The sequence below is a fragment of the Apis cerana genome, linkage group LG14, assembly GCF_029169275.1.
Source record: "Apis cerana isolate GH-2021 linkage group LG14, AcerK_1.0, whole genome shotgun sequence".
Classification (NCBI taxonomy): domain Eukaryota; kingdom Metazoa; phylum Arthropoda; class Insecta; order Hymenoptera; family Apidae; genus Apis; species Apis cerana.
This window is the reverse complement of record NC_083865.1, coordinates 10,075,733-10,103,631: the sequence shown is the minus strand read 5'-3', so window position 1 is coordinate 10,103,631 and position 27,899 is coordinate 10,075,733. Positions and strand designations below refer to the sequence as shown.

The following is a 27,899-nucleotide window of genomic DNA, read 5'->3' as shown; positions in this document are numbered from 1 at the left end:
ATTGAATAGAATTTGTTCAAATTTTTAATTAATAGATTAGATAAAAAAAAAAGACGTAAAATTAATCAATAATCGTCTTTTAAATTCATAAAATTTACAAAATAAAAAAAACAAATAATACAAAAAAAAAAATATGATAAAAATTAATCATTAACCATTTCTTAAAAGTATTCTTAAAAATCTCTCTCAATCTCTTACTAAAAAGATAACACTAAATTTTAATTATTTTATTTTATCTTATCTTCGAATTTATTTCGCACTCAAAGCATGGCGCTTATGTTTAATTCTTATTCTATTTTTATCTTTTTCCTTACTTATATTTTGTTTCATTTGTGACACTTTAGAGATGGCGCTGATTTTTTATTCTATCTCTGTCTTCATTTTATTATTTATTCTTTTAAAGTAAATATAAATATTTTATCTTGTACTTCGTTTTTGATTACACTATTGAAACAAAATAATTCTTTTGAATATTATATAAATAAAATGCCGAAAGTACGTTCACAGAAAACAACTCGTGTTCATAAAGAAGTTGTAAAACAAGGTATGAAATATTTATTATATTTTTTTATAGCACAACAAATTAATTTGCCAAAAATTTATAGGAATTTTATTTAATACGGATATTGGACAACACATTTTAAAGAATCCACTTGTTATTCAAAGTATGGTTGAAAAAGCAGCAGTTAGACCAACAGATGTTGTATTAGAAATAGGTCCAGGTACTGGTAATATGACAATAAAATTATTAGATAAAGCTAAAAAAGTAATCGCATGTGAATTGGATACTCGAATGGTAGCTGAATTACAGAAACGTGTACAAGGCACATCCTATCAATCAAAATTGCAAATTATGATAGGTGATATCCTAAAAACAGACTTACCATTTTTTGATTTATGTGTTGCTAATATACCATACCAAATATCATCACCTTTAGTATTTAAATTACTTTTACATAGACCAATATTTAGGTAAGTTTATTTTATTTAAAAATTGTTTATACATTATATGTTATAGTTTATTCAATTCAAATAAATATAATTAAAATATTCAAAAAATATAAAATAATTATATAGAAAAAATAAGAAGAAACAGATTTGATTAGCATTATTTTCTACAGATGTGCTATACTTATGTTTCAAAGGGAATTTGCTGAACGTTTAGTAGCAAAACCAGGTGATAAATTATATTGTCGTTTAAGTATAAATACTCAATTGTTAGCACGTGTGGATTTGCTTATGAAAGTAGGAAAAAATAATTTTAGACCACCACCAAAAGTAGAATCAAATGTAGTTAGAATAGAACCACGTAATCCACCACCTCCAATTAATTATCAAGAATGGGATGGTTTAACACGAATTGCATTTGTCAGAAAAAATAAAACACTTTCTGCTGCATTCAAACAAACTACAGTTTTAACAATGTTAGAAAAAAATTACAAACTTCATTGTAGTTTGAATAATAAGGTTAAGTATGGATGTAACAAATATCTGAAAAAAAACCTGTCTTAATATTAACAAAAATTTTTTGTGATATTTAGATAATTACAGAAGGATTTAACATCAAAGACATGATAAATGATATTTTACAAAAAGCAGATGCTGAAAATAAACGTGCAAGAACTATGGATATAGATGATTTTATCAGGTACACAAATTTTATGAATTTTTTTGATAATTGTGATTTACTCTAAGATTAATCTTATATTAAAACTTTCAGCCTTTTACATGCATTTAATGCAAAAGGAGTGCATTTCATATAATTCAAAAATGTAAATAATGCAAAAAAATTTATATTATAAATTAAGAAAAATATACGATAGAAAAAAAATTTTTTTTTTGATTAATTTTAAATGTATTATATTCATATTTTATAATTATATATTATATGTCAAAATGTACAATAACTTAAGAAAAAAAATGAAAACTAAAATAATTTCTTATAAACTAATTATTATATGATTTATACATAACATATATAATTTTACATATAGCAATTACTCTAAGTCTACATATTTTTACAAAAAATGATATCTGTGTAAAATTTTAATTAAATTATTAATTTATAACATACAAATATATTTACAAATATTCTTTGGGAATCAAAATCGTAGGGAAATATAACGAATTTTGTTGTACCTTAATGAAGGTAATAATGATACATGCATATATACATGCATATATTCATGTATACATGTATTTATAGAATTTTTACTTTCTTTCTCATATTATCCAGAATTTAAAATAAACATTATGATTGAATTTGGTTATTTTTTTTACGTGATTAATTTATACAGTAGATAAAATTATAAATAAAATCTATGACACTTTAATATTTTATACATAATTTCCATATATTTTACAACACATGTGGAAGCCATTTTTATTTAAAAAATAAAGAAATGAAACAATTATTAATATTTTATATAATGCAATATGTTTCTAAATATTATATTCATTTTCTTATAATTATAAAGAAATATTGATAATAAATCATAAAAATTAACATGACTTCACCATGCTTTATCGTTGTATTTTATGCACACATGATTGTTTAAAAAAAATTATAATAATAACAATAAATTTCTAATCACATGATAAATTTCATCAAATAATTTCAATTAGAATTGTAATATTTTTCTAAATTCAAGCTAATTAATGAACAAATGCATTGTTATTTTCATTGATTTTGATTTGGTGTTACCCTGAGATCTTATGTAACCCCTTGCAAATTTTCTAGGAGTTGCACATATTTATTATTTTAAATCAAATAATTTTTTAAATCGGAATGTTTCAATGTTGCATATTTCAATTTTAAGCAGGATGCCGTCGAGTTAATCGTGATCGATTCGATGAATTACGTGATCTACTGCTAGATCGTTTTCTTTTTTTACTTTTATGCTTATCCTTATGCTTTGATTTCTTTTTATATGTATACGACTTAGCTGAATAATTACTGCATTGACTATGCGATCTATAATCTTCGTCGAAATCTGAACTACTTAATGTTACTTCTCTCGTTTTAGATTTTAATTCACGACCTTTTCTTGAAACATCTCTTATCCAATTATTATCGTCATCACTCAAACCTCGTTGAGAGTCTCGTCGCCTAGAATTATCTCTCATTACTTTTTGTGATGCATAAGAAGATGCACTGCTACTTCTAGATAAAGATTGTCGATCATTTTTGTATCTTAATTCTTTTCGATGAGATTCTTTTCTATCTGGTATTTGCCTTGTTTTACCTCTCGTTTTAATTATTCTCTCACTTCTGCCGGTATCAAAATCACTCGAACTAGTAGTATATTTCCTTTTCGATTTTCGTAATGTATGAGATTTTACATTTTTAACATCATCTGATTCAGTACTACTATTGCTACTGAATGATTCATCATCCGAATATCGGGTTTCTTTTTTGATTAAATCCTTACGAACACGCACAGTAACTTTTGCAGAATGCTGTGGTGTGTAATAAACAAATTTTTTTTCATCCATTGGTTTTGATTGTGTTTCATGAGAACTACTGTCACTACTAGTACTTAATCTTCTTTTTGTTGTTCGTTGAGTGTTTCTTTTGGTTCCTTTTTTTCTAGATTCACTTTCTCCGGAACTGGATAAATTTCTACTTGTTCGATTACGAACTCTCGATTCTATTGATCGATTGCGCCTTTTACTTGTTATACTTCTTTTCGTATGTTTTCTAGTACGATTTTGATACTTTCTACTTCTTCGAAAAGTGTAATCACTATCTGAATCGGAATTACTTTCATTAGATGAGGATGTTAATTCTCGTTTATTAATATTATGAGATGTACTAGGTTGAGCAATATCTTCATACGAAGTAGGTGCTGTAGCTCTAATAATAATATAATTATATAAATAATGTTATATATATATATACAAATTAATATAAATCATATATTTGATTTAAATCCAGAATTTCAAAATAAAATTTTTACTTACTCAGCATTATCATTTGGTATATAAGAAATATTTATTTCTTCAGGATCAGATGAAAGTAATTCTATGATTTCTGGTGTTCTTTCATGACGTGGTTTCACATAACCAATTACCTCACAATCATTATCTGATGAAGAAGAATCAGAAGAAATAGTTAATACATTTGGTACATTGTATGGAATTTCTAATTGAAAAGTCTGCCCTACAGTACTTGGACCTAAATAAAACAAATATTTTATATTTCTAATTCTACATGAAATAATATATAATATAATTAACAAGAAAAATTAAATAAAAGATTTACCAGGCATATTGATTGTATGTGGTCCTACATTAGGCATTTCTGTATTCATTCTAAGATCGATTGCTTCATCTAAAACTCGAACATCTGAATCATCAGAACTAGTGCTAGCACTACTAGGTGCAGGTGACAAAACACTTGATACATATTCATTTGACAAGCCTATAATAAATATTATCAATTAATAAATACTAAAGTATTAAATTTTTAATATAAGAATTATAAAATTAAATACCTTGTGGCAAATAAGTCACAGACTGATCATAACCAACTAAATCAAAGTTAGTTCGTGCATAATTAAGTAATTCATGAACAAAATGATCTGTAAATGTGCTAAAATGAGGCCGTACTAAATCTCGAAATTCTGGACTTCTGATATCATATTGACTAAGAGCATCCAATATGACTCTCAATACATATGCAACATGAGAAGCATTGTTATTAAGTAATACTTGCAATTCTCTATTTAACCATGGTATAAGTCGATTTAATTCTCTTGGTTCTCTCCTATATATAAAAAAAAGAATATTTTTCACATAAGAAATATATAAACAATGATTTCTATTTTTTATATAGGAATTATATAAATAATATTTTACCGATAATAATCAGCACTACATTCACGAAAGCGACCAAACACATCCGGTAATGCAGTAGCCCAAATTCCAAGCCTATAAATATTACGACGATAATCGGCTGGATTTACACGTCTGCGTAAACGCTCTAACATTGAGACTTGTGGTACTATACTTGGTAATTGTTCTCTTCTTGCAACCTGGTCTGGATTAAGTACTACTTCATGTGGACGTCTATGATGACCTGTCATAGTTGTCCTATAATGATTAAAATTATTTATGCATAAAATTATTAGATATACAATATAATGTATTAAATTAATTTATAATTAATTATAATTAATTATAATTAATACCTATAATGAAAACGATGAGTACCAGTATCCATAGTATGACCCAATTCAAAATTAAGATCCAAAGTAGCCAATTCTCTGGGTACATGATATTGGTCATAATCTTCTTCTGATCTAACATTGTGTATAATTGACTTAAATGTCTGTTTACACAATGGACATTCTGTCTTTATTTTAGACCATTGAAGCAAACACGTAAAGCAAAATTGATGAAGACAACTATCAGTAAATGATGTATTCACTAATTTGCCTAAACAAATGCTACAATTTGGTGGAGGTGAAACTGCACCATCACTACGATCACTATTATCTGGATTTTGTACAGGTGCTTCTGATTTAATAGGTTCTTCTGCACCTGCAGCAGAATCCTTTATTTCCAGTGGACCTTCCATTATACATTAATATGTTTGTCCATTTATCAAAAGGAACTATCCTGAAATATATAATAATATATATAATATATTTATGTTTTATATGTTTTATATATATATATATAAATTATATTCAACATTAATAAATTTGCTTAAAATATTAATTCTATTTGTAATATTTAATATATATGAGTTTAATGTATAAATTAAAATTATTTAATTGTTATTATTCAAATTAAATTATCATACAATATTAGTAATTATATTTATTACTTTATGAAGTTTTACATAACAATATTTGAAAAATATTAAAATTTATTATTATTAATTAATATTATTCATAAATACTTACTTAATATAATTTTTTAAGATGTTACATAAATAATTTTATTATAAAATAAAAATTAGTAGCTAATAAAACAATTAAATTGAATATAAATTCTATTACGCAGGTTTTCGTCAATGTTCATTCATATGTTCAAAAAACAATATTACAATAAAAACCTTTCTATTTTAAAATTCATTGAAAATCAATACGATTAACTTTTAAAAACTTGATTTTATTTAAAGAAAAAAAATACTGTATGAAAAAGAAAAAGGCGTCATAAAGCTGTTTTATAATCGGTATGTTTCCATTTTATTCAACTTGTTATTGATTATCGATGTCACTATTTTTTTTTATAAATCATATAGTTATTTTGATGCCATTTCTTACCTGTAAAGAATAAAAAAGAATATCAGCGTTAATACGAAAAATAATTAATATCTTGACGAAACTATCTTCTTTCAGAAACACTACTCTTACAGCAACCCATGATCGCAAAACGGAAACTGGTATAGCATAATGCTATGAATGAGACAGATATTAACCGAAGGTAAGAATTATTATCATCAGTGATACCTTCTTAAAGAAAATTCCTAGTGTAATGGAGATAATATATAAATATATATTATAGTTAAAATCAATTTATTTGTCCAAATTTTACTTTTAATATTTTAATGTATTAATATTAATATTAATTGTTGATATTATTCATTATCTTATTTAATAATATAAAAACAACTAAAAAATATATTCGAAGATAGTTAATTTGTTTCAATTATATCATCTATTTTAACAGTAGTGCCAATATTACAATATTTTTAGATAATTTAGTGTTAATTTATTGTATGAAAAAAACAAAATATTTTATATTTTATTTAAGGTTTAAGATTTAATCATAATTATGTAAAATTATAAATAAATATTATTTTTATTGATTTTTTTATCATATTTTTATTTTTGAATATTTTCAGTTATATATACATTTCTTATAGATTGTTTTATTCTTATTTTTGTTGTTCATAATTTATAATATAATTTATACTTAAACTCTGATGGTAATCTTATCAAAAATTATATTTAGAATTTTTTTATAGAAAACATTTCCTATTATATTTATTGTATCCTTGTATATTGAATTAATTTTTAATAATAAAATAATAAAAACAAAATGTATAAAAAATATATATATTTTATGTATATACCTATATTATTTTATATATCGTATTATAAAATAAAATTTCTGTATATATATATATCTATACTATAAACTCCATTTTGTTAGTTGAAAAAAAAAACAAAAGAAAAGATCATCATAAAACTTTACGATTATATCATAAACCATTGAATAAATATCTTATTAAAATATTTGTTATTTAAAAAATATAATTATATTATTTTTAATGATATTTAATGAATTATTGATAAAATAACGATAAAGATAAATTTTTATAAGTATTTCTATAAAAATAATTGATATTTTGTTTCATGTTATAATATTTATATCATTAATTAGTTAATTAAAATTTTAATTTATTATTCAAGTAAATTTTTATTAAATGATTTTATTTAATTAATAATGACATTATTTATTTGAATAAATTATCAAGTTGGAAATCTTAATATATTATATTAGATATCCGTTGTATTAGATATTTTATTTGAACTTAATAGGAAAAAGAAAAATGTTTATTTGATTTTTTACAATTACAATTTTATTTCTTTTATTAGCTGTTTAAGTTTAGGGGAAGCTGTAGTTTGTTAAATAGTATTCAAAGATATTATAATAATTTTTAATAAAAAAAGGATTACATATAAGGAGTTACTCAGAATAAGAATAATTTCATCAGATATATTTAAACAGAAATGTTAATATTTATTTAAACAGAAATATTTATTTATTTAATATTATTATAAAGATATTTTATATATTAATTTTATATAAAGATTTATAATTTTATATAAAACATTATATTAAAAAAAAAAATAAAATGGAAAAAGTATTAGATGCATTAAATGCAAAAATAATTGCTGCAAATAAACATCAAGATTTGTTTCTTAAGTATAAAACATTACGTACAGATGAAGACCGTATAATGTTTACTCTTAATGTTATGTTAGAATATAATATAATTCCTCAAGTATGCGATAATAAAAAGGATGCAAAAGAGTCTGAAAAATTAAGAGAACAGGGTAATAAGTTATTTATTTCAACTCCATTGAAAAATTATACTTGTGTAGAAGCATTAAAGCTATATACTAAAAGCATAGCTTATGCTCCTTATCCATCTGAACAACTTGCTTTGGCATATGCTAATAGATCAGCTGTTTTAATAAAATTACATAAATATAAATTATGCATTCAAGATATAGATAGAACATTAGCATTAGCATATCCAAATAATCTACGTGCTAAGCTTTATGTAAGAAAAGTTGAATGTTTAAATGCACTTAAAAATCCTAATATAGAAGATACTATAAAAGAAGCACAATATTGGTTGGAAAAAATATCTTTAGATAACAGAAAAAAATTAAATGAAAAATTAAAATCTATAAAAAATATGTTACCATCTCAAAAGTTTAAAAAAGAAAAGTTTATGAAACAAGCACCGCTTCCTAAAATAAAGACTCATAATATTGAAGTTCCTTGTGCTTCTGATGCAATAACAATAAAATATAATGACAAATATGGTAGACATATTGTGGCTACCCGTAAAATAAATCCTGGCGAAGTAATTGCAATAGAAAAACCTTATTCATTAATTTTAACTCCTGATAATATACATACTCATTGCTCAAATTGTTTAGAAGTATCTTGGGCTAATATACCTTGTGAATATTGTACATATGCTATGTATTGTTCAGAAGAATGTAAAGCTATGGAATGGAAAAAATATCATGATATTGAATGTACAATATTTCCTTCTATGTTAAAAATGAATTTTGTTAAATTAGATTTGTTTAGTTTGAGACTTGCTATTCAAGCTGTAAGAGAAGCTACAAGTATACAAGAATTAAAAAAAGAATTAGAAGAAGTTGATAGTTGTGAAGGTAAATAATAATATATTTTCATATTAAAATTAATATTAGTATCAATAACATTAATATAATATTTACAGATCCTCGTACAAAAGGTTTTTCTAAAAATGGAATATTTCTTAGTGATAAATATAGAAGTTTGTTAGGTCTTATAACTAACACTGAAAAACGTTCAGTACAAGATCTCTTTAGAAGATCTTTAGATGCAAGCTTTATTTTATATTTTCTGGCAACTTGTAGTAATATGTTTGGAAATCCATTAAAGAAAGATTTATCCGTATTAATAAAAAATGATAATGTTATATTTATTGGTGGTCTTATATTAAGACATCAACAATTGATTCCTAGTAACATTCACAGTGTATGTATTTGTTAAAAATGTAATATTATGTAATTTGAAATTAATTTTAATTATTTTTATAAATGATAATTATAATTTTTATTTTTTTTAAAATTTTTTTTTAATAATTTATGCTTAATCATTTTTTTAATAATGATTATTTTTAGTTCTCCGAAGAATGTGGATTAGACGCAGTTGAACGTGGTATTGCAGCTATGCCATTTTTTAGTCTAATTAATCATAGCTGTAATCCAAATATTTTAAGACATTCAAGATCTAATTGTATGATCATTTATGTTATGTATCCTATTAAAAAAGGTGAACAGGTATATATATATATATATATTCAATATATATATATTGAAATTTTAGCATATAAATATAATATAAATAATAGATGATTGAACTAATTTAATATAATGTAACAAAAGATATATTCTTTTTTTTAAGTTATATGATAATTATGGTCAACATTATGCAATTACTCCAAAAGAAGAGAGACAAAAAGAACTTTTGAAACAATATTATTTTAAATGTAATTGTCTAGCATGTCAAGAAGATTGGCCATTATATTACAACTTAAAATCTTTTAAAGTAAATTAATTAATAATTAAAATATTTCAAAAAATTTTATCTTGCTATTATTTATTTTTAGAATCTATTTCTTTTATAGAGTTTAATTAAGAAGAAAGAAGATGAAAACAAAATTAATCATGTATTAAGAAAATTCAATAATTATGTCGATATTGCGACAGAAGGAAATATATCGGATAAACATATTATTGATGATTTGTTAAAAATGATCGAAGTATTATATGATTTAGTGCCAATGCCTTGCGAGGAAATGAATAATGTAGTAGAAACTTTGAAACGTGTTTATGATTTGAATGGAAATCGATTCGAAATTCCTGATCTTTAAATAATATACAATAAAAATTATACAAAGAAAAAAAGAATTAATAATATGTTTTATATATATATATATATATATATATATTTAATATATAAAATATATATATATATATATATATATAAATTTAAAGCTATTTTTTTTCTTTAAATAGAATATTTCTATACATATTTAATAATTTATTAATATTTGTACTATATATTTATATACTATATTATAAATATATTTATAATAAATATGTTTATTTACTATATTAACATTTGAATCTGTATTCAATGTTTATAACAATATATATGATATATGTATTCTATTATTTTTATTAAATATCGATTGACAAAAAATCCAAAATATAAAATATTAATTAAAGTATTTTCATTATATACCGAATAATTAAGTATTTATGATATTTTTACTGATAACATCAAAATAGTTTGTAATATACATATCATATTTGAGGTAGTGAGAAAGGTAAAACGTACATAAAATGTGGGTATAAATTATGAAGTTTTAAAATACTGAATGTCGGTTTCTCAGTGTGTATTACATATAGAATCTATCTTGCTAGTAACAAACTAATTATTGGTAATAAAATTGCTAATTTGATAAACTGATATATGCTGTTAGAACTATTATTATATATATGCATAATTTGATCATTTAAGTAAGTAATTCTCCATTCAATAGCAGGATGCACAGGACTATGTTTTTTCAAATATTCGACTAACATATCTGCTGCAGTAGCACCTAAAAAAAAAATATATTTTATTATTATATTTATATTATTATATTTGTTAAACATTTTATGAAATCGCAAATAATAAATATTAAAAAATTTTATTTGATAAAATTTATATATAAATATACCAACCAAGAGGTTGAGTTTGGAGATTCTTTAACATAGAATATCCATCGCCACCACTTTGCATAAAATCAGTCAGAAGTACATTATAAGTTTGATTTTTTTCTAATTTACTATACGTTGGAATACTGCAAAATGCACACAACACTTTTACCGAAACTATCCTTGAATTTTTTGGTTGAGATAAATCATAGATCACCTAGATATTTTAAATGTTTTTTATTATTAATATAAATATTATATTATGTTTTCCGATCTTTTAATAATTTTTTGTGAATATGGACATATTCATGTGTATTTTATTAAATTTATTAGTTATATTTAATTAAATACCTGAAGTCCAGAGATTTGTAGAAATGCTCCAACAAGATTAACACTATTATTCTTTTCCAGATTATAAACACTCCATTCTAATACAGATAATAACATTTCTCCAGTTAACGAAGCTTTTACAATAGTATTTTGGAAAGGTAGCACACTAAGAATGTCTCCCATTGTAACTTTATCGTCATTAGCTCTTGTGATAGAAGTTCTAATACTGCCACTATTATGAAGAGCTATTGCAGCATCTGTCCAACTATTTTGATCTGCATATTCACCAGCATTATAATCAATCATGGCATCTGTAATCAAATTACCTAGATTGCATTCTTTTTGTCTACAAACTTTACTATCTCCTTCGAGAAGAACTCGAGTTTTTCCAATTATTGCTTCGCTAACATTATCAACATTTTTTCTCATATGTTCTAATTCGTGTAAAATATCCTCCGCCTATGAAGAAACAAAAATAAGAAACTATTTATTAATACAATTATAAAAAAATATAAAAAGCAAAAAAATATTATATGAAATTTATATACATATAATTAAAATTTATATAAAATATTTTTTCTCGTTGAATAAATTTATTAAGAGAAAGCCTTTCCTATTATAAGATTGTGGAACTAACTTATAAATTATCGTACATTTTATCTATGATATCATGTTTTAGGAAGAATTTAATTCTTCCCTATATTAATATTTCTTTAATTTTCGATTCAAATTCATATAAATAAATAATTAATATATATTGATCTCATAAATCTTCTCTGTTGTTATCCATGTTCAATTTATTATAGCATATATGTATATCAGATCAAAAGTTTATCATCAAAATTTATCGATATTATCAAAAAAAAAAAAAAAAAAAACAAAAAGATAGGTAGGAAATATAGAAACATAAGTACATATGATAAGATGGAGAAATATAATTGGAGAATTATCACCAATTAATTTACGAAACGTTCAAAACCCGCGATTCAACAAAAATAATTGCAACAATTTTTCATCATAATTTGTATAAATAATAATCTTAATTATTTAGAATCAATATATTTTTGATATAACAATCAATAGTCCTCGTTATCTAATTTATCGTCAAATAAATTTGTTCGTATCCGCAATAATATTATAATAGTGGGTTTGTTAAGCGTATATATACATGTGTCGAGTGCTCTTTGGTGTATATTTGTATATGTGTAGAAGCTGATGCTTGTCACCGTTGATGTATTTTCTTAACGATAAGTAGTATTACAAATGCGTGGAAATACGAGAACTGGATCTTTCACAATGTCACGGACCACGACTGTATTTACAACGAAGTGTCAATTAGATATTCTTCACAATATCGTGATCGTGTTCAATAGAAGGATCGGTTTTTCAAATAACCAATGATATCGCGACTTGGAGCAAATTTCTCGAATCGAGCTGGTGATCGGTGCACGAATATATCAAGATAATCGATCAGCGCATATTTATTATTTCTCCAACTAGAGTGATGTTGATTACCGTTGAGTCAATCGTCTCATATAGAGTTCCTCGTGGAATTAAAAATATACAATTATACAAGCGTCGATTATTAACCCCTTCTCAAAAACGGCAGTCTTCTCAGACTTTGTCTCAATAAGGATCGAGGTCGACGATCGATACATAATAGAAAAAGAAGTTTTCCACGCAAGGGAAGCTATTCTATAAATTGTGATAAATCTCTCGAGGAGGATAAGGGGAGGGATCAAAATAGTAGACGAGTAAGTTAAACGCTCACCTGCTCGATGCTACTGTCCACGAGAATAGGATTGCCACTAATATTGCTTACTTCTCCCTTATCATTGAAAGTTACCGTAAAATTGCCAAGATATTTAGTGTAAGCGAAAGCTTGAACCACATAGACTTTTCTCCCGCTTTTCTGCGTTATTTCTGTTGGATAAAGCCCTTCCGGTATTTCCCTATCCGGTTGTTTCCCGCTGTAAAGGAAAGTGTTGGTGTGTCCACCGATCACTATATCGATATCCTCCACTTCCCGAGCGATCCTTTTATCCGTTTTGAACCCAGAATGTCCAACGGCGATCAATATATTCACACCCTTGTGTTTCAATTCCTTTGCCTCTCTTCGTATGCTCTGCACCTCGTCCAGGAACATGACGTTGTCCGTTCTAGATATTATCCTTGTGTCAGGCGTCAGATAACCGATTATACCGATCTTTACTCCGTTCACGGTCAGTATCGTGCTATTCAACAACTTCGTGGCGGCCAAGTTTGGTTGCTTGCTTAAATTTAGATTGGAAGTCACAATTGGGAACGTGGCGTTCTGGATGAACGGTATCAGACCGTCCACGCCATCGTCGAACTCGTGATTCCCTAAGCTCTGTAATTAGTAATCAACAGAAAGGGAAACGGGATATCGTTATTTATATAAATTAAGACGATAATTTCGTATGATTATTCTAAAAAAAAAAAAAAGAAAAAAGAAATAATTCAATCAAAGCGTCTTAATTTTATCATTCCAACAGTTTGCATCAACCGCTCCTTCGAATTTTAATTATTATTGGGTTAAGAAACGAATCCGGCGGATGAATGAAAAAGATATAATATAATTTCGATCCAAGGATCGAACCTAAGGAGGAAGGATTGATCTTAACACCGTACCGTGGCGTTTGGAGCCAAAAGATTCATGAACTTGGCCACTATCTTCCATTTGTACACATTGTACCAGATGGATCCTTGATACGTATCCCCAGCGTTTAAGAAGAGGCAGGGGACAGCCGATTTTCGCGCTTGCCGGATCAATGTCGCCAACCTGGCAAATCCTCCGTAGCATTTCTTCTCCTTCGCCTCTTTCGCCGAGCAAACGCCCGACAATTTCGACGTCTGCTCGAATCTGTGAATATCCACGCGATCGTTTCTTCAATCGTTTCTTTTTTGTGCATCGATGAATGGACATGTAATTATATATATATAATGATGGAATCATAAAAGAGTGGATTCGCGATCTCGATCTTTCTTTATCCTTCGCGAACAATAATAATAATAATCGTTTTTTTTATTAAATTCTCGTGTTATGCGTGTTTTCTTCGTAAGTGAGGAACAAATTAAAAGATCATGTTATACTTGACATTTTCATTATCGTGCGTATGTTTGTCGGTGAATCGATAAACAAATTAGCTTGGCATTGGACGTAACGCGTTGTTGAGTTCTTTAAAAGAGAATGGAAAAAAAAAAAATACGTATTTATACGTATTTACGTATCTATCGCGTGAACGAAATCGTGGAGCTATTATTGCGTGTGCTGTATAAAAAAAAAAAAAAAAAGAAGAAGGAAAGAAAGAAGGGAGAAGAAGAAAAGAAAATTGAAAAGCGAGCAACAATGCCTTACTTGCAATTCATAGAGTATTCGATCAGCGGTTGAAAATTAACGATTAAAATCGGCCGACGGTTAATGTTAATTATCATTAGACTGTTTGCAATTAGTGTAGAATGTGATCGCGTGTCATTGATATTTCAACTGATTAAATATTTAAATGAAACAATACACGTGTTGAAGATAAACAGCGGGACAATGTACGAATTAAGCGTACACGATGCATTTTCTCCATTTGATTAAATATTTTCTTAATAAATAAAGCAAAACGAACATGTTACATTACAGATTAGGAGTGGATTTTTTTTTTTTTAATTGCACGTTCGTTAAGAATTTTTAATGGGATTTGTATAATAGAAATTTGATAAAAATCAAAAATAATAGGAAGATAAAGGTGGAACAATGGAGAGGTAGAGTAATAGAAATAGGAATATGCTTGTTTGCGCGTAATGCGAATGCCGAGAATCGAAATCTTTGCGAATATTTCCTCTTTTATCTTCCCATTGTTTGGATCGACATTGAGTCGGGATCGATTAATCGTGATAAAATTGCTCTGTCTTTATCTTTCTTCCTTCCCTTTTCTTTTTTTTCTTAAAGATTTATACAAAAATTCACACAGACAGAAAAATCCACTCCCGTGGCGATATATAATTATAATTATTTTCCCCTCTTCTTCCCAAGAAGGGAGAAGAGGAAAAGAGAGGATATAAAAAAAAAAAAAATCTTTTTTACCTCGAATGCATATCATTCGTGTGAATGATTCTGAGGGTGAGCCCGCCGCTCTTCTCGGGGACAGGATTGGCCAGGACCTCGTTGGAGAACGCCAAGAGGGTGGAGAACACTATCCAAATAACCATCATCATTTTCCCCTAGTTGTTCACTTTTCGCCTGCACTTTTGTCCAATTTCACGCTGCTATCTCGTTGTTTCAAAGATAACGAGACATGCGGCCTCGATGTTGTGCGGCTATCAGAAGCAGAAAAGAAAAAAGAAAAAAAAAAGAGAATAGAAAAAAGTCAAAGTAGTTTAACCTTCATCGATTGACCTTGTCCGATTTTCATCCACGATTATTATTATTATTATTTATACTCCTTTTTTTTTTTTTTTTAAACTTGGTTCTAAAAGACAAAGAAACGTGTTAATTTCGCGGATCGATAGATTTCAAGGAAGGATTTTCGCCCTTGGAAATTTTCCGTTGAATAAGAAGGAAAATAAATTGCCGCGACCATTCGCCGCGACTTTTTCCACCTCGTTGATTTTTGTTATTGTAAACGAAACGCTCCGCGCTTTCAGAGGAACGATTCCTGCCCCCTTGAAAAGAAGGGAGCGAGCGCGAAGAAGGGTGTTGCCCCTTCCCCTCCTCCTCCCCCCGTGTGCAAGGAGAAAAATCTTTACGTGATCGATTAACGAATCTTTCGAAATCTCCAAATCGTATTTCCTTCGAATTTCGAAAGAAGCATTCGAAAGAACATATTGGGAGGGAGAGAATATATCGTGATGAACGATAGATTATCGATGGATCAATAGATATCGTGAAACGAGATAGAAAAAAAAAAAAAGAGAACGATTTATATGGATCAAAGCGAAGGACGAAGCAATAATTAAATACTACTGCGCGATTACGTTAAATTATTACGTTACATTTATTAAATATTTTAAATAGCAGAGTTCCGATAAATAATTAATAATCGCGTTTTTTCGTTCGTTTCCCTTCAAATTATTTAACGGATATTTAAACTTCATAACAACATAACTTGGCCGAATTTATCTCCAATGTCTTTTCTCGTAACATGAACTCGTAAGTGTTACGTGTCACTGACGAAGCTGGTAATTATTACGCTTAAACAAATTTTTCCGTGAAATTTTGTAAAAATTTGTTCTATGTGTTTCGATTTTTTTTTTCTTTTTATCGATTGGATCGAGTCAGCGAAAATTTTTCGTTGCATCCGTACACAGTACCCAGTATAATAATTCGCAAAAAAAAAAAAAAGAATTTGTCATTTGAAAGAAGCATGAATTGGGAAAGGCGGTTCTTTTCTTTTTCTTTCTTCTTCTTTTTTTTTCTTTTACAAATTATTCGATTGATTCGGGAAAAAAGTATCATTTATAAAGATTTATAAATTATTCAAATGAATGCAACGTGCGTGCTCTGAAACGGTAATACCTCGTATTACCTGATATCTTTGAACGCGAAAAAGAGTCTATCTTTTTTTACGTCATCTATTTTTTCATACTAGCTCGTTGGAAACTGGTTTCTGATACGAGTAAAAGCTTTGCCGTTTAATAATTTTCGTTCATCAAAATATATTTTGGGAAAGCTGAAGAGAGAATTATAGATTATTGCGATTATTAATCGTGTAATGGTAGTTGCGTTACACTCTCCGGGAAAGAAAAAGAAGAAGAATTCCTTTTCGAGAGACAAAATCCTCGAAGGAAAGGATTCATATTTCTTTTTTTTTTTCGATTCGAAATTCTTCGACTATAAAACGACTTCATACTTTGTATTCTTAATGCTTACTGATGAGCTGAGTGTGCAACTGCAACTAACAACAAGACATTAAAACCACGATACGCACGATAAGAATCTCAGGTACGATAAATTGAAACGGTCTACCGTTAAAAATATTGACGATGGATTAGCGCGATAGATTATACCGGTCGAGAAACGGTAAAAAAAAATAATTGGAAATCGAAATCGATTATCGCGATCATATCTCTTTGAACACTCGAAATTGGCGAATAATTAAGATATTTTTAATATTTTTATCCTTGAGTTTTGCATAGATATCGTAATTAAAAAAAAAAAAAAAAAAAGAAACACGTATTACTCGTTCCAACCGGACTCTTATTTTCACTTAATTTTTCATTTTCCTCCTCGATCGAATTTACCGTAATCTATGAAATATATCCACCTGCCATCCACGTTCATTCGTTCGTTCATTCATTCCCCAAAAAACTCTTCCTTCCCCTCCCAAAAAAAAGATTTTCCAATCATCTCGAAACATAATCTCATCGATCGAGTCGTTCGATTCGAGCGTTCAAAGGATCTGAACGGAGGAGCGAGTGGAGATCCGGAGAAGCGCGCGAATCTTGTAACTCGGAGCGTGAAGAGAGAGAGAGAGAAAGAATTCAAAAGCCGAGAACCGATTCCTCTCCGTTCCAAAAATAATCGGCGGCTAGGAAACTAGAAGGATCCCGGTGCCAATCACTCACCGGTCGATCCTCGGCGATGTGTACTGTATCCGCCGATTGCACAACGCACGATCACACGACAACACGGCTAGCCTATAACGCTCTGCACAACGGACCACGTTTCCGCCCGATTTTGCCGAGCGATCAACGTCGACTGAACGCTCGATCGTCGACCGAAAAGCTCGGGCCGCCTCCGTTTGTCCCCCAACAGTGCGGATTTCGGTGCGGACCGGTCGAGATCGTGAGCGGTGGTCGACTTTTATTACGGTGGAACGGGAGCGAGTAAGTACACGTGGTTTCCCCCCTCGGGGAACGCGCAGAGATTCGCTTGCATGCAGATCCGATCGAGAAAGAGACGTTCGAGAGTATTTTTTCATCGTCGAGAGATTGAGATCTCTTTTTTTCACCTGCAGTGTCGCTATTCGATATATTTTATATATATATGTGTATACACATATGTATATGTATATATATATATATATATATATGTATATATATATATATATATATTATATATTATATATATGTGTGTGTATAAAGGTTTTTGGCAAGTTGATTTGGGTTGCTGCTGCTGCCTTTCAAGTTCAATGGCAATCGAAGCTGTTGGATCGATGATACGAGATTCGAATTGTCTTTTTATTATCCATTTTTAAGAGCTAAATATAACGGGAACGCGATTGTGTCGAGGGTTACCTCGTGAGCGTGACGCGATCGTCAACTATGTAACGTTTCACGGTATATGTACGTACTGTACTTCGCAAATAAAAATAGAAAGCGAAATAAATCGATCGAAAGAGATTTCGAGACTATTTATTTTCGTTGCCTTGACGAGAAAATAAGAAAAGATTAATTTTAAGCAAAGTAAAGTTATCGGCACGATCTTGAACGATTCGTGGGTCGATTTCGTCTCGTTTCATTCGATACGCGATCCGAGGGGAAAAAAATAATTACACGTTTAATCAATAATTAATCCTCGCTTTATCAGAAGAACGAATCGCGCCTCTTTCTTCGCCTCTTTCCGCTGATTAATCTTGAAAGAAACTCGTTTAATTGTTAACCTCGTTTTATCTCGTCTCTACAATGTCTAAACAACGAACACGTTTTTATCTTATGTCGATAACGCGTTATCAAATCATCGATCAAACTCGATAAACAAACCGCGAGGGAAATAGTAGAGAAGAGAAGGAAAAATAGTTGAAACGATTCATCGACAAATTTCACGCTTCATCGTGAACACGTTTTCTCTCGGATTCTTTATCTCGGTGCGAGCGAGCGAGCGAGCGAGCGGCTTCCACTCGTTTCGTTTCACATGGTTTCACGAGAACGATAAAGGGACGAGGCGAGGGATATCGTTTTTTACGTAACGTTTCACTCTAATGACACGATATAACGACATAAATGACACGTTATCGCGATACACAGTCCAAGGGGAATACAATGCGCTCATCTTCCGGCAAACGAAGATGTTCCACGATTCGTCTTACGGATCGTTACTCGATCACAGTCGCGGCTTTATTAAGCGACACACGGGACTAAGAATATAGAATAATCTTGTCAATGCGCCAGGACGCCCTAGCGTCGCCTAGCGACGTCTGTTGGCGGCCTGTGTATCCTTTTCTCGTTACCACGCTTCTCGTTGTCACGCTGAAAACCGGAGAGCATTATTCGTTAACAAATTTCGACCAATAATATCTCTCTATCTCTTTCTCTCTCGAGGGAGAGAATCGTGACGCGTCGATAGAGGCAATCCAATATTTTTTTCTCAGGGAGAGGATCTTTTCAGGGAGACGAAGATTCGAATGAATGGAAGAATAGAAAAATTACGCTTCGACAAGTGCGTAATAGGAACGATAACGGTGACGATCGTAAAAAAATTGTGATTATATTCTTATCGGTTAATAAAACGGAATCGTAAAAAGAGTCGTGAATGCGTTACAATTATTTATTTATGTATTTCCACGAGCAACGCGTGAAAACACTTTTATTTTTCAATTTCTACTCCTCTCGCTCCCCCCCTCTTGTAAGTAATATGCATAATACGCGTGCTGCGCGTATAGACGCGCAACAATATCGATTTTAATTTCAACACCGGGAGAAAACGCAATTTCACCGAACAAACGATTTTGCAATCGTTTTAGCGGGATGTTGCAAAGTTTGTTAACTCGTTAATTAACCACGATTTCGTAATACACGCCGTTGCATCGGCAGAGAGAGAGAGAGAGAGATTCTCGACCGATACAATTTATCGATGGCTGTTCTATCAACTATTTCTCTCTTGTGCCCGGAATTATATCTTTTTTTCTTTTTTTTTTTTTTATTTGCGAAGCGGATTCTGGGAATAATGTTGCAGTTTCTTCGAACGTGTAACCACTTTCTATAGGGGAAAAGCAGGTACGAGGAATTTTAAACGAGTTTTTCAACCCATCAATTATACCGATTGCGCTCGAATGTTAATTTGCGAATCGATTACATCGTACTAAGCAATTAGAAATATTCGCTTTATTTTCCTATTATTGACTTGGATGGTAAAATATGTATATGAGATCGATGTATCGATGTATACATGACACGCGTTCGCGAGGAATTTTAAACGAGTTTTTCAACCATTATCCATCAATTAAAACCGATTGCGCTTTGGATATTAATTCGAGGAGTCATCTACTTCATTCCGACTTGTTCGATCGAAATAATTAATTTTGTTTTAACAATTGGACGAAGTGATACGTACAAGGTTCCGATCGATGTATAGGATCAAGGACGAGACTCGCACAAGGTCGCGTTTCACTGCTCTTGACTCTCGATGCAAGAGATGTTACTCGTTCGAAGGACAACGAGAAACTGAGTCAGGTAACAAGAATCCTAAAGCGAAGAACCTGAGTTAAATGCCTCCTTTGTCCTAAAATCATTTTTGCCCGACCAACCCTCAAATTTATACAAATCGCCTCCACCCCCCTCTCCCCTTTAAACGGTTTTTCTATTGTGATCCATCCTCGACAAAGGCCTTCCTCGAAAAGCTTCCTCGGTCTCTCGTTTCGATTCGAACCAAGGACACACAGCACAATTCGAACCTTTACGATGCATCTTCTCTTTTCTCAACTTGTTCAGAAATTATCCTCTCTCACCGGATTCTTATTAACGTTATCTGATTATTATTCGTTCGTTCACAAAAAACACGCGTGATTTTCGACGATTTGTTATCAAAAATTTGTTTATCTCGATAAAGTAACACGAACATATTCTTAGCACGAGTAACAGTTAACCCGCGTTGAAGAATTGAACGTGTCGTTATTGATAAGGAAAAATTTAAAATCGACATTCGATCTTTCGGATTTCGATCGTCAAGAAAAATATATCAAACGTCAAATTCTTCGAGAATGTTTCTCCGTTGCAACAAAGTTCCCACCGATTTCCCTCTATTTTTATCGCGTCCATTACATAAGGAATTTCAATCTGACATAAAGTAACGCGAATATATCCTTAAGACGAATAATATTTACTCGAAGTTTACGTGAATTAAACGTGCTATATCGGCGAGGAAAAATTTATCGATTCAATCAACATTACATCCATCGTCGAGAAAAATATCAAATTCTTCGACAATGCAATGTTTCCGTTGCAACAAATTTCCCTCTATTTTTATCGCGTCCATTACATAAGGAATTTCAATCATAAAGTAACGCGAATATATCCTTAACACGAATAATATTTTACTGGAAGTTTACAGAATTAAACGTCTCGTAATATGGGAAAAATTTAGGATCGATTTAATCGTCATTACATCGAGAAAAATATCGAACAAATTCTTCGATAATGTTTCCGTTTGCAACAAATTTCCCTCTATTTTTTTTATCGCCTATTATATAAGGAATTTCAATCCGATAATAAATTTATCTGATCGTAGAGAAGGGGAGATGAAACGCGATGCTTCCTCTCGACAGACAGTCGACGACGAGCGGCCGCTCGCGACAGGTGGGTTACGCGTTAAATTTGCGATTAATCACGATCATTATTTCGCCCACTAATCATGACCGCATTTCGCCAAATCGGCCGATTATGCGCGTAATTGCGGTTGTTTCCCGAAATTAGATTCTCCCGCGCCTCGATCCCTCCCTCCATCAATTATTCCGCGTTCCCTTCCGTGACTTTTGTTTTTTCCGTTCTTTCGTCACGAGTTTCTTCTTCCTTCTCTCTCTCTCTCTCTCTCTCGTGGCGATTCAAGAATTACGATATCCGTAAAATTTATGCATTCCCGTTTTAAATATTTATACACCTGTTGTTTAACGAACGTTCGTAACGACGTGTTCGATAAACAATTGGCACTTCTTTTTTTCGAATCGATTTTTTTTTTTTTTTTTTCTTTATCAGACCATTTTCACGCGCGATGGATACGAGTTTTGTTTTTTTTCGATATCATTAATCATTAAATTGTCCATTCGACAAATTAGTTCCGCAAGTGGTGATTGATAAATTTGTCGCGAAAAAAGAGAGAGAGAGAGGGGGGAGACGATAACGATATCGCGATTAGCTTCTTTTTTTTCCCCCTGCCCGCTTAATCGTCCATTGGAGAAAAACGTTTTCGTTGTTTTCGAGAACGGGAAGGAAGATCTGGAAGAGTAGCATGTTTGTCCGTTTTGTCTCATAATCTGGTCTATTGTGCTAGAAATAATTCATGATTCACGTGAATAAACGAATGCTTTGACCTCTGTTTCCTTCTTTTTTTTTTTCTTTTCGGGAGAATGTCGAGATGCAAAGAGAAATTCGGCGAATAACTCCTTTCATACACCCGATCAATCCCATGTTTCACTGTCCCTCTTTTATTCCCAAAGGTCAACGGATAAAATTGCGAAATTTTTTCTATCTTTCTTACAAATCGATTCTTAAATGGACTCGTAGAATTAGAATAATCTTACAAAAATGAATAAAAAATAATTTTCGAAACATCTATCTCTTATCGTAATAACACAAAATCCACGAATTCGTTTAACTTTCGATTCTCGAAAGTTTTAAGAATCGACGGCACGATTAAATCTTTGATGACGAAGAAAAAAAAAAGGAAAAGATAACGTTATTTTTTTCTCTTTTTTTTTTTTTCGACAGGTGTTCTTCCAGAGAAAGATTTCAAAGACGTGATTCGCGAGGGAAAGGATTGGCCACGAATTTCAGATGAATTCTAACCACGGTGCCCGAATTTATCGGCTCTTGGCCTTGTTGCTCCTCGTCCCGATATGCCACGGATCCACCGGAAGAGGACTGCATTATCCGGGACGATCGGATTTATTCGAGTTGTCGGTGATACATCTGAACGATTTCCACGCAAGGTGAGAAAGTATCGAGGCTCATCGAAATGTTTAACTTTTTAAATGCGGCAAATGCTGTATCGAATGTTCCAATGCGTTATCCATCTAAATTGTTGGACAGATTGTAAACTTCTTTCTCGTTAAGAAAAAGTGACGAGATACGAAGTAAGAGGGTCGATCCATCGTTAAATTAAATTGGCGAATTGCAAGACGTTGTTATCAGCAGTGTGTAGAAGTACATGAATCGAAAAGAACGAAGATTGATTTATTTAAAAATGTAGGTCTGATTAAAAAAATAAATGTTATATTGACGAGGTTCGAAATATCGTATCGATTCTGTATGTGGATTGTTGGGAATATTCGCATTTTTCGAATAAATTCGATAAATTCTTGCTACGCGCGAAAGATTAATTTTTTTTAATGAATTTAGTAAATAATCTTATGAATAATCTTTATTAATCTCGCATCGATTCTATTCAAAGAAATGTTGAATCGATTAATCCTCTCAGCCGAAAATTAAAAATTCTATCTTTTACAAAATTTCTCCTAATATTTTCAAAAAGGAAACTCTTCTAATAAAATAAAAAAGATCCAATCTAATAAAGTGAAAGAGTGATTTTTTTTAATTAATTTATAATATTCGCGTGATTAATCGATAACCAATTGAAATCGATCCAATTAATTCTCAATCTATCTTCTGATCGATCTATTCAAGTGATGAAAGTGAAAGAAATTATCTCCTATTATCTTTAAACGGGATCGTCACGTTTGCGTATTTTTTTTCCCCTCCTTTTCTTAATTAAATCCATAATTTTTCGTGAATAAATAATCCGACAGATCCGAGCGTTGATCGCGAGAATTAGCGAGATTTTGAGATTTTCTGGATGCGATTCGAGGAATTAATCGTAAAAAAAGAGAAAGAAAGAGAGAGAAAGAGAGAGAGAGACGTAACGATCGGTTACGTAAACAGAACAATCGAATCGGAAAGCGTGGCATGCGCCATTCGATTCCAAGGTCCTGCCAAGTGAAATCTCAGGGTCAGGGACGCGATGATTCGGGTCAATCGTCTTCTCCGTTTCTTCTACCGTGTTCCTTTTTTCCCCCATTGAGTTGTTGCTCAATCCTCTTATTAACCGGCTCTGACAAAATTTCCATTCCCTGCACGCGCTATCTATATATATATATTCGATAACAATATCCGATCGAAAACGATCGGTGGATCTGTTGAAAGAATAGATGGCGGATGGTAGATTGATTCTTCGTTTCGAAAATTATTCTCCCTTTTTCCAGGTTCGAGCAAACCAATCCCCGATCCGGAACGTGTCAAGAGGGGGAGGAAACGAGTTGCGTAGGTGGAATAGCGAGAATTTCCACGGCTGTGAATCGGTTGTTGAAGGAGAGGCCGAACGCGATCTTCCTCAATGCTGGGGACCATTATCAGGGGACTCTGTGGTACACCGTTTATCGTTGGAACGTGACTGCTACGTTCATGAACATGCTGCCCCACGACGCGATGGTAAAAATTACGATCTATATATATATATATATATGTGGATAATCGAAGGAGAGAAAAAAGAAGAAAAACAGAATAGAGAATTCTTTCCGCTGCTCTATCAACCTCGTTGAGCTTCAATTGGGTCAACGAGTTAACAATCGATCGTTTCGTACGATCGCTCGCCTCGTTCTCGATCCGAATGAGATTCCATCCGAATTTCAATCGATAAAGTGAGCGAGCGAGTGAATGAGAGAGAGAGAGAGAGGAGAAGATTTCGATGGAGAATTAAATCGATCTCCATCATAAAGATGCCATCGTAAGCACGCGAGATAAAGGGATGGGATTTACGTGGAGGCAATCGATGAAAGGGGAGAAGAAGGACGATCTCGTTTCGAAAAACGATACATCGATTGCGTTAATTACGATAACGATATCTTGGGGAAAGATAATAAGTGATAATTCGTCAAAGAAAGGGGACAGAGATTGATAATTTTTTTTAATTATCTGTCCGCGTAGAGATACCGTTGATATTATGGTAATTTGTTTCTTTTCTTTTTTCCAGACTTTAGGGAACCACGAATTCGACAATGACGTGGAGGGTGTGGTTCCATTTTTGAAAATGGTCAAGGCACCCGTGGTGGTGACCAATATCGACGCGACCGAGGAACCAACGATGCAGGTTAACCCCTTCTCTCTGAAAAGTTTTTTTTTTACGAGTCGGGCACTGGCCCAAGTATTGGAGAAATAATTAAAAATTTCGAAATGAAAATTACAGCTAATCGACCGTTTTTCGATTAAAATTATTTCCGATTATTATTGCGTGTTGAACAATGAATTAAAGTATTCGATTTATTAAATTTTGCCCGCCACTGACCACGAGTATCGTTCGATCCTCAGGGCCTGTACAAGAACAGCACGATCATCGAGAGAAATGGGACGAAGATCGGGGTGATCGGCGTTATTCTATCGACCACAAACGTTGGTACACCTTTATTTCAGTCTTTCTTTCCAATCTCTCGTTCCAATATCGTGTTCCTCGTTCAAATCTTCGTAATCCAAAAATACGACGACAATGGAATAATAAATTCGATCCGTGCCAACATATTTTTCCTCCCCATTCCACTCCTCCTTTCTTTCTTTCTTTCTTACAAACGTCACCTGCACAAGGAAGATCAACATATTTCTCACTAGAATTACGCGTTTCGATCACCGATACATCGATATTGAACGTTGTTTCGTCGAAGAAGCGGCAGGATTGATCGAATCGCCAAAACGAATCGCGATTACGAAGATTTAACCGGAACGGCGATTAACATAATCGTTCCATAATCGTTGAAAGTTATATACACAACAGAAAATCGCCACTACCGGGAAATTAAAGTTTCTGGACGAGGTGGAAACGGTGAACGAGGAGGCGGAGAGATTGAAATCCCAAGGGGTCGATATTATCATCGTTTTGAGCCACTGCGGCCTGGACGTGGACAGGATAATGGCCGCCAAGTGTCCTTTAATCGACCTCGTTGTCGGCGGTCACTCCCATACCTTTCTTTACACCGGTGATATATTTTTTTAATTTTTTAGAAGAGGAAAAGTGAAAGATGAAAGGGAACGGTGTGAAGCAATCACTTTTTTCAGGACCACCCCCCTTCATCGATAAACCCGCGGACAAATATCCGGTGGAGGTGGTCCAGGAGGGGAGCAACAGAACCGTGTTGATCGTTCAAGCCGCAGCGTTCACGAAGTTGGTAACTCTTCTTCTCCCTTGTCCTCGATATCGTCACTTTTCTCCTCTGTTCTCTGTCTACAGATACTTGGGAAACTTGACGGTGTGGTTCGACGGGAAAGGAGAGGTGGTCGATTGGGACGGAAATCCGATTCTCCTCGACAAATCGATCGAGCAAGGTGAATGAAAAGCAACCCTCCCTCCCTTCGATTAATATTTCCATATTTAAATCGCGGGGTTAATTTTTCACGGAAATATCTGGCAGATCCCGAGATCGTGAAGGCTTTGGAACCGTGGAAGGTGGTCGTGGACGAGCAAGCGAACGTGAAGATAGCTAAATCTAGGGTGTATCTGGACAACGAATGCTGGAAGAAGGAGTGCAACTTTGGAAATTTGATCACGGACGCTATGGTAGATTCGGTACGTTCCCTTTCCCATTCGATCGACGTAAATCAAATGGTTTTTATGTTTCCTAAATAAATTTCGTCGCTGCTTTGCTTTCGTAGTACGTGGAGAAAGCGGAGAATGAAACCGTTTGGACTTATGCCGCGGTCGGCGTTATGAATACCGGAGGGATACGCATTCCCATCGACTCGGCGGGCGGATACATTACGTATTCCGATCTGTTGATGGCTCAACCTTTCGAGAACACGTGGGACATTCTCGAGTTAAATGGCAGCTGCATCTTGCAGGTATGTCAAAATTGTGTCAAAAATTCGGGGAAAAAATTAATTTCGCATCACGGATAATGGGGACGGGAGGGAATTATTTAAAGAAATCGCTTTTCGCGCAAAGATACGACCGAGTTTTTCTTGTCCGCTCGTTTCTCTCTGCGCGCTTCTCTATATACAGGCGTGTAACAGGTGTTGCCATGCGTTAGGGGCTCTCTTCTCTTCGCTCTCGTTCCTCCAACGGCCAAGTATTCCAACTAATGGACTTTGATCGATAACGAATTTCTTATTTCAGATCTTGAACATGAAGGAAAAGTTGGCGTGGTCGGGTTTAAAAGTGATTTACACCGGTAGTTCCAAAATCGTGAAAGAGGTTAAAATAAGGTAGTTGGCCAACTTCAAATTTGAATGCATCGTTTGTTATCAATCGTATCGCTCGATTCGTTTCATTTTTCCAGATGTCGAGCTTGCGAGGTGCCGAAATTCGAAGACTTGAAACAGGACGAATGGTACAGAATCGTGGTGCCAACGTTTCTTGTCGGAGCAGGGGATGGATTCGTTCTGTTCAAAAGCTGCGGAAGGAATCACGAGGTCGGACACTTGGACTGGGAACAATTGGCCAAATACATGAAGAAGGTCAGCCCGATACTAGTCGGGGAGGATCGTCGGGCGATCTTTTTAAACGAAAATGATCCCAACGAGAAATGATTAATGACTGAAACAGATTAGATTAATTATACATCGCGCTTAATTTTTAAGAAAAACTTTGAGATTAATCGAGATTTATCGAAATAAAATGTACCGTGCGTTTCATAA

At 31.9% G+C, this 27,899-nt stretch overlaps 5 protein-coding genes across 11 annotated transcripts; 3 read left to right on the top strand and 2 right to left on the bottom strand.

Moving 5' to 3' along the window:
- Positions 1–319: 319 nt before the first annotated feature.
- LOC108001035 (probable dimethyladenosine transferase) lies at positions 320–2,509 on the top strand. The gene is made up of 5 exons (XM_017061841.3): positions 320–544; positions 606–972; positions 1,122–1,467; positions 1,542–1,648; positions 1,721–2,509. Exons 1-5 carry the CDS (start codon positions 487–489, stop codon positions 1,761–1,763), a joined length of 921 nt encoding a protein of 306 aa, XP_016917330.1. The 5' UTR covers positions 320–486; the 3' UTR covers positions 1,764–2,509.
- LOC108001034 (E3 ubiquitin-protein ligase Topors) lies at positions 1,825–6,416 on the bottom strand. The gene is made up of 7 exons (XM_017061840.3): positions 6,276–6,416; positions 5,193–5,622; positions 4,861–5,094; positions 4,497–4,768; positions 4,265–4,423; positions 3,964–4,177; positions 1,825–3,856 (listed from the first exon to the last, which is right to left on the bottom strand). The coding sequence occupies exons 2-7, from the start codon at positions 5,579–5,581 to the stop codon at positions 2,815–2,817; spliced, it is 2,310 nt and encodes a 769-aa protein (XP_016917329.1). The 5' UTR covers positions 5,582–5,622; positions 6,276–6,416; the 3' UTR covers positions 1,825–2,814.
- A 4-nt stretch (positions 6,417–6,420) lies between these two features.
- Positions 6,421–10,428, top strand: LOC108001037 (SET and MYND domain-containing protein 4). The gene is made up of 5 exons (XM_017061844.3): positions 6,421–8,933; positions 9,002–9,282; positions 9,429–9,587; positions 9,712–9,855; positions 9,935–10,428. The coding sequence occupies exons 1-5, from the start codon at positions 7,874–7,876 to the stop codon at positions 10,178–10,180; spliced, it is 1,890 nt and encodes a 629-aa protein (XP_016917333.1). The 5' UTR covers positions 6,421–7,873; the 3' UTR covers positions 10,181–10,428.
- Positions 10,429–10,465: 37 nt separating this feature from the next.
- LOC108001036 (protein 5NUC) lies at positions 10,466–15,575 on the bottom strand. The gene is made up of 6 exons (XM_062084761.1): positions 15,439–15,575; positions 13,995–14,226; positions 13,114–13,713; positions 11,364–11,801; positions 11,040–11,229; positions 10,466–10,915 (listed from the first exon to the last, which is right to left on the bottom strand). Exons 1-6 carry the CDS (start codon positions 15,567–15,569, stop codon positions 10,725–10,727), a joined length of 1,782 nt encoding a protein of 593 aa, XP_061940745.1. The 5' UTR covers positions 15,570–15,575; the 3' UTR covers positions 10,466–10,724.
- Positions 13,075–27,899, top strand: LOC108001033 (apyrase). 7 transcript variants are annotated; one of them, XM_028668280.2, is made up of 13 exons: positions 18,059–18,179; positions 21,799–21,866; positions 22,995–23,215; positions 24,485–24,710; positions 25,252–25,368; positions 25,587–25,667; positions 26,044–26,245; positions 26,325–26,430; positions 26,497–26,591; positions 26,678–26,832; positions 26,919–27,104; positions 27,379–27,467; positions 27,542–27,899. In XM_028668280.2, the coding sequence occupies exons 3-13, from the start codon at positions 23,061–23,063 to the stop codon at positions 27,789–27,791; spliced, it is 1,662 nt and encodes a 553-aa protein (XP_028524081.1). In that variant the 5' UTR covers positions 18,059–18,179; positions 21,799–21,866; positions 22,995–23,060; the 3' UTR covers positions 27,792–27,899. The 7 variants fall into 7 exon arrangements, with proteins under 7 accessions (XP_061940750.1, XP_016917328.1, XP_028524081.1 ...); XM_062084762.1 differs by lacking the exon at positions 18,059–18,179 and adding an exon at positions 20,618–20,744; XM_062084766.1 differs by lacking the exons at positions 18,059–18,179; positions 21,799–21,866 and adding an exon at positions 13,075–13,096.